General features: G+C 45.4%; 1 protein-coding gene across 1 annotated transcript in view; it reads left to right on the top strand.

Moving 5' to 3' along the window:
- The window catches only part of TECPR2 (tectonin beta-propeller repeat containing 2), a 98,317-nt gene that overhangs the window by 55,280 nt on the left and 35,753 nt on the right, over positions 1–7,284 (top strand). Inside the window, exons 6-7 of the mRNA XM_032287328.1 lie at positions 1,513–1,825; positions 5,467–5,599. Coding sequence (XP_032143219.1) covers positions 1,513–1,825; positions 5,467–5,599 — 446 coding nt within the window. The remainder of the gene's footprint in view (positions 1–1,512; positions 1,826–5,466; positions 5,600–7,284) is intronic.

The following is a 7,284-nucleotide window of genomic DNA, read 5'->3' as shown; positions in this document are numbered from 1 at the left end:
TGATTTTTTTTTTTTTTTTTTTTTTTTTGCTCATCAGCTATTGTTAGTGTATTTTATATGTGGCCCAAGACAATTCTTCTTCCAGTGTGGCCCAGGAAAGCCAAAAGATTGGACACCCCTGGGCTAGACTGTATGGATGTGTCATAGGCTGTGCCATTTAGGCTTGTGTAAGTACACTATGATGTCCACAGACAAAGACATTGCCTAATGACACATTTCTCAGAACGTCCCCAATCAGTAAGTGACCCACAACTGTATACATAGCATATTCTTTTGTTTGTGTACTGATATTTCGTAATTTTAGAAAGAAAAAATATCAAGCTTGGGGACAGGAAGGGACATTGGTGCCTCTGATGGGTTTAGAAAAATTCTGAAAGGGCAGCAATATAGATGGGTTGCTGTGACACTCATTTATTCAGGATGTGGAGTGAGCACAGCAATGAGATATCAGAAGCAACAGAGTCAGAGCAGGGACAGAATGAGCAGACCTGGATTCTTCACCTTCTGCCTCGGTTTCCTCTCCTCCAAAACGGGAGTTGTGATATAGTCATGTGTCCCTTAGCAACAGGGATATGCTATGAGAAATGCATTATTAGGTGATGTCTTCGTTGTGTGAACAGCATGGTGTATACCGACAGGCCTAGGTGGTAGGTACAGCTTACTCCACACCTGGGCGAAATGGGGCGGCATATTGTTTCTGGGCTACAGACCTGCACCACGTGTGACTGTACTGAATACTTTAGGCAGCTGTAGCACAAAGTTAAGTGTTTGTGTGTCTAAACATAGAAAAGCTACCATAAGAATATGGTATTATAATCTTATGGGACCACTGCTGTATTTGCAGTCCATCATTGACTAAAATCATTTGTTGTTGTTGTTGTTTTAGAAACAGAGTCTTGCTCTGTCACCCAGACAGCAGTGCAATGACATGATCTTAGCTCACTGCAACCTCCACCTCCTAGGTTCAAGCAATTTCTCCTGCCTCAGCCTCCCAGTATCTGGGATTATAGGCATGCGCCACCATGCCCAGCTAATTTTTGTATTTTTAGTAGAGGAGGGATTTCACCATGTTGGCTAGGCTGGTCTCGAACTCCTGACCTTGGGTGATCCACCCGCCTTGGCCTCCCAAAGTGCTGGGATTACAGGCATGAGCCATTGCGCCCAGCCTGACTAAAATGTTATGTGGTGTGTGACTCTATCTGCCACACGTGGTTGTTGTGAGGCTTAGACATGAGACTGGGATCAAGTGCCAGGTGTGGTGCAAGCTATGTGGGTGCTCAGTGAATGAGTCCCTGTGTGCTAATGGGGCACATACCTGTTAGGGTGTGGTAGGACCTCTGTGGGTACTGGGATGACAGTGTGGTTTAACTGCCAAAAAACAGTAGAAAGAGTAAAAAATTAATTATTTTCTTAGCCAAAAATTCTTGTTGTACTTAGTAATAGGGGTTGACAACTGCACTACTTTAAATCCGTCCATGTCTGTCTTTTGTTCTTTCTTTCTTCTAATTTTAGTACTGGGAAATTTGGTGCTTGTTTTATACCAGGACTCTGTAAGCAAAGTGATCTAACCTTGTATGCGTCACGGCCTGGGCTCCGGCTGTGGAAGGCTGATGTCCACGGAACTGTTCAAGCCACATTTATCTTAAAAGATGCTTTTGCCGGGGAAGTCAAGCCTTTTGAACTGCACCCGCGTCTGGAATCCCCCAACAGGGGAAGTTGCAGCTTACCTGAGAGGCATCTGGGGCTTGTTTCCTGTTTCTTTCAAGAAGGCTGGGTGTTGAGTTGGAATGAATATAGTATCTATCTCCTAGACACAGTCAACCAGGTAAGTGAAGGGATGCTGCCATATCTTTGGTGTCGGTAGGCAAGAGAAAGTTTCTCTATGGACTGTTCTGCTCAGGGCTCTCAGAATGCTAAAAGGAGCAGTATTGATTTACACTTTACTTTTCCTTTGGGCCAGTCAAGGAAATCAAATGAAGGTTTGGTAATTTTTATAGATTTGAAAAAAAATTTGGTTTTGACCTTTAGGTCCAATTATCTGCCCAGAAATTATGTATGTTTTTTGTATGTAAGCACAAAATTAAACTTGTTCTTTTTTGGGGGGGAACTGTGTCCTCCTCTGTCACCCAGGCTGGAGTACAGTGGCATGATCTTGACTCACTGCAACCTCTGCCTCCTGGGTTCAAGTGATTCTTCTGCCTCAGCTTCCTGAGTAGCTGGAATTATATGCACGTACCACCATGCCTGGCTAATTTTTTTTTTTTTTTTTTTGTATTTTTAGTAGAGACAGACAGGGTTTCACCATGCTGGCCGGGCTGGTCTCAAACTCCTGACCTCAAGTGATCCATCTGCCTCAGCCTCCCAAAGTACTGGGATTACAGGCATGAGTCACCATGCCTGGCCTTGTTTTTTGTTTTTTTGGGTTTTTTTGAGACGGAGTTTCTTCACTTTTGTTGTCCAGGCTGGGGTGCAATCCCATGATCTTGGCTCCCTACAACCTCTGCCTCACCTCCCAGGTCCAAGCAATTCTCCTGTCTTGGCCTCCTGAGTAGCTAGGATTACAGGCATGCACCACCACACCCGGCTAATTTTGTATTTTTAGTAGAGACAGGGTTTCTCCTTGTTGGTCAGGCTGGTCTCAAACTCCCAGCCTCAGGTGATCCACCCGTCTTGGCCTCACAAAGTGCTAGGATTACAGGCGTGAGCCGCTGTGCCTAGCCTGATCTTGTTCTTTATAATCTATTTGGGTCATGTTTTTTCTGACTATCAAATTACTATGAGCACATACAGTGATAACTCAAATATGACAGAAGCAGTAGCAGAGGCAGGGCTCAGTGAGCCAAGATTGCAACTCCAGCCTGGGTGGCAGAGTGAAACCCTATCTCAAAAACAGACAAACCAAAAACAGAAACAGTAGCAGAGAATTTCAGTCCCTGAGGAGGGCCTTCCTCAGTGCGCTTTCAGTCCTGTTGTTTTGCCCCTGTCTTCGGACTCAAGTGGAGCCATATCATTTTGCCACTTGTTTTGTTTGTTTGTTTTTTATTCCGTTTTCTTTACTTAGCAACATATCTTGGGCAAATTTCCAACATCATTAAACTCATGGTAGGAAACAATTTCTGCTTAAATCAAGATGATAACAGATTATCATTACAGACAGATTTAGGAATTTTAAACAAAGTTGTTTAGATTCAGTTTCTCCTTAAGAGCAGAGCTCTTCCTCTTTTTAAAATAATCTCCCTATATGAGTACTGGGTTATAACTCAGGGGAAAAAAAGAGAAAGAGAGAAGAAAAATAATCTCTCTGCCTCACCCTCTCAGCTCCTCACCCCTAGACTCAGACCACACCCTGTCCTGTTCACATTTCTCCATTCTGAGCTCAGCAGGCCTCTGACAGATGACAGACACCCCATTCTCTTATAAGCAGAGCCTCACTATAGAAAATAAAGGATTTTCGGTCAGGCATGGCTCATGCCTGTAATCTCAGCACTTTGGGAGACTGAGCCGGGTGGATCACCTGAGGTCAGGAGTTCAAGACCAACCTGGCCAACATGGCAAAACCCCATCTCTACTAAAAATTACAAAAATTAGCCAAGTGTGGTGGCATGTGCCTGTAGTCCCAGATACTTGGGAGACTGAAGCAGGGAGAATTGCATGATGAGCCTGGGAGGCAGAGGTTGCAGTGAGCCAAGATCACGCCACTGCACTCCAGCCTGGGAGACAGAGTGAGACTCCATCTCAAAAAAAAGAAAAGAAAAGAAAAGAAAAGAAATGGTTTTCTTATGTGGTGTGTGTCAGCAGAAAATGAAGTTCATCTTCTCCTCATTGAAGCCTTCTTAATTATTATCAGCCATGCCTGGTAATACTGGTTTGGCAGAAAGAAAACTGGCCTGGGAGGGCAGGGGGCAGAACTAGACTCTACTCTTCTAGCCTGGTCCTGCCTTTAACCAAGAGTCTTTTATCGGCCTGAGCCTGGTTTCCTTTCCTGTAAAATGGGGTGGGGGTGGAAGAAGCATTGACTTAGAGGGATCACCAAGGTGCCTTTTAGCCTTGAGTTTGTTTATTTTATAAGGGATATTTTGAAAGGTATCTTTGCACCCTTTCCTCAGTTACAGAGAACTTCTTTCCCTGGGTGCCTTTTTTTTTTTTTTTTTTTTTTTTGAGACGGAGTTTCACTCATGTTACCCAGGCTGGAGTGCAATGGCACGATCTCGGCTCACCGCAACCTCCGCCTCCTGGGTTCAGGCAATTCTCCTGCCTCAGCCTCCTGAGTAGCTGGGATTACAGGCACACGCCACCATGCCCAGCTAATTTTTTTTGTAGTTTTTAGTAGAGACGGGGTTTCACCATGTTGACCAGGATGGTCTCGATCTCTTGACCTCGTGATCCACCCGCCTCGGCCTCCCAAAGTGCTGGGATTACAGTCTTGAGCCACCACGCCCGGCCCCCTGGGTGCCTTTTGAACTTACATGTGCTTATTAATTAGTAGCATCAAGATGCTTTGGTTTTTTCATCTGAGCACTTACCCAATGCTTTACCCAGTAGGTATAATTAACTTCATTTTATAGGCAGAGAAATGGAGACAGGGGACCGTCTGGGACAGATGTTGCAGTCACCCTTAGAGTCTAGACCGTCCAGTGACCGGGTGACTGGCAGCTTTCAGAAGCAAATGTTATGTTGCAGCTGTCCACCAGTTATTTAATATTGGCAAAGAACGTAGACTCTCCTTATCTTCTACAACAGACTAGTCTCTTATTTGCACTGTTGACTGCAAAGCAAAGACTTCCTTTAAGTCATGTGGGCTCGGGATGTCCTGTGTTGTGTTGCCACCCGCTTCCAGATAATGCTGGAGGGACTCCCCTCCCTTCGTGTATTCATTTGAAACCCATGAGTTGTGGTGCACACTGGCCTCTCCTGCAGGAGTGCACACAGCAGGGGGACCCAGATGTCTCAGCACGTTATTCCAGCCCAGGAGTGGGGCACCAAGCGAAGGTTTGGATGAGGTGCTGTGAACCCTGAGCGCCCTGGGCATTGCAGCGTAGGCGAGCGTGTCAGAGGCTGCTTCCCATGGAGGTGGCATCTGGAGAGAGCTGGAACTCCCCCAGCGAACAGGGACAGGAAAGGAATTCGAGCAGAAAGAGAAGCACATGCCAGACACATGAGCCATGGAGGAACAGGGCTGGGACTGGCCTGGCAGTGCTGGTGCACCTGCAGCAGGGACAAGGGCAGGGTGGCATGTGAGTCGGAGATGACTGAGGCCCCACCCTGCCAGGAGGTGCTTCAGATCCCGCTTACCAATCTGTCAGATGTTACCTAACTTTGGATTGAATTACTTTAGGAGTTTCCAGAAAGCTGCCATAGTAAAGTGCAGTTATCATTTGACTGATTTGGACTCTCTCACATGCATTTTTATGCTTCGAGCTGTTACCATTGTTTAGTTTTGTGATTTTTTTTTTTTTTTTTGGACAGGCCACAATTGCTGGTTTGGAAGGATCCGGTGATATTGTGTCTGTTTCATGCACAGAAAATGAAATATTTTTCTTGAAAGGAGATAGGAACATTATAAGAATTTCAAGCAGGCCTGAAGGACTAACATCAATAGGTTTGTATTTATTATGAAATGTGCCATGTGTATGATGGGAAGTACTATACTCTGTTGTTTGTAATTGTGGTTAATAACTGATCAGACTTACTATTGGGCCAGGCGCAGTGGCTCACGCCTGTAATCCGAGCACTTTTGGAGGCTGAGGTGGGTGGATCACTTAAGCTCAGGAGTTCAAGACCAGCCTGGGCAACATGGTGAAACCCTGTCTCTACCAAAAATACAAAAAGTTAGCTGGGCCTGGTGGTGTGTGTCTGTGGTCCCAGCTACTTGGGAGGCTGAGGCAGTGGATCGCTTGAGCCTGGAGGCAGAGTTTGCTGTGAGCCAAGATCGCACCACTGTACTTCAGCCTGGGTGACAGAGTGAGACCCCATCTCAAAAACAAAACCAAAAACATACTATTATTTTGCTAAACTGTTGCAACTTTATTTAAACATGGAGGGTTTGGAGGGTTTTCTCTGATTCTTAAAATAATATTTACAGTACATTTCTTGAAAGTTACCTACTTTAAGGCTTACATCAGATAGTCTCACATTTGATGGAGTTGCTTTCGTGGTTGTGGAAGATGGGGAGATTGAGAAAGGAGGAAGGCAAAATCAGAAACCACTTTATGGATCCCTGATCTCCGTCTGCGACAGTGTGTAGGATTAATGCTCCAAAAGACATAGATTTGCATAAGATTTTAGAAGATTTAAATCTGGCACCTGGGACATGCCATTTACCCTGAGCTCAGTTCTTCCTGGTAGGATGATTTTTCTCTGTGCTTTTGACATTTTTTGGTAATTCATATAAGCCCAAATTTTAATGAGCAAAGAATCCTAATATGTGTCCTCGTGCAGACATTCACATGCTTTATATATTTGGGTTCCTCAGGGAACTTTTTCCTAATGCTGGCAGCAGCAGCCATGTGGACCCATCACCTCCTCACTGCCGTTACCTCTGAAGTCAGAGAGGGCAAGCTGGGGTGAATACTCCAAAATATAATTTGTGTAAGAAGTGAATGAGCTCTGACTCTTGAGTTTATGAGCTGGGGGCCCCTCAGACAGTATAATCAAAGGGGCAGCATGGCTTTCAGGAAGCGTGGTGACTTGGAGCCACCAGGCTAAGCTCTAGGCCTTTGCTGCCCACAGAGCTTTCTGCAGTGATGAAAATGCTCTCATCTGCCCCGTCTGGTAGGCAGGCACTGTCCATGTGTGGCTGCTGAGTACTTTCAGTATGGCAAGTACAGCTGAGGGATGAATTTTAAATTAAAAAAAAAATTTTTTTTTGAGATGGAGTCTTGCTCTGTATCCCAGGCTGGAGTGCAGTGGAGCAGTCTCTGCTCACTGCAGCCTCCATCTCCCAGGTTCAAGTGATTCTCCTGCCTTAGCCTCCTGAGTAGCTGGGATTACAGGTGTGCATCACCACACCCAGCTAATTTTTTGCATTTTAGTAGAGATGGGGTTTTACCATGTTGCCCAGGCTGGTCTCAAACTCCTGAGCTCAGGCAATCCGCCCACCTCAGCCTCCTGAAGTACTGGGATTACAGGCATAAGCCACTGCGCCTGGCCTAAATTTTGTTTAATTTTGATCAATTTGAATTTAAATAGTTACAAGTGGCTGGAGGCTGCCTATTGGACTGGGCAGCTCTAGGCAAGATCCACCATTAACTTGTGTAATCTTCAACAAGCTGCTTCAGAGCAGAG

The sequence above is a fragment of the Sapajus apella genome, unplaced genomic scaffold, assembly GCF_009761245.1.
Source record: "Sapajus apella isolate SASKATOON/1434 unplaced genomic scaffold, GSC_monkey_1.0 scaffold20, whole genome shotgun sequence".
Lineage (NCBI taxonomy): Eukaryota > Metazoa > Chordata > Mammalia > Primates > Cebidae > Sapajus > Sapajus apella.
This window is presented reverse-complemented; position numbering and strand designations above follow the sequence as displayed.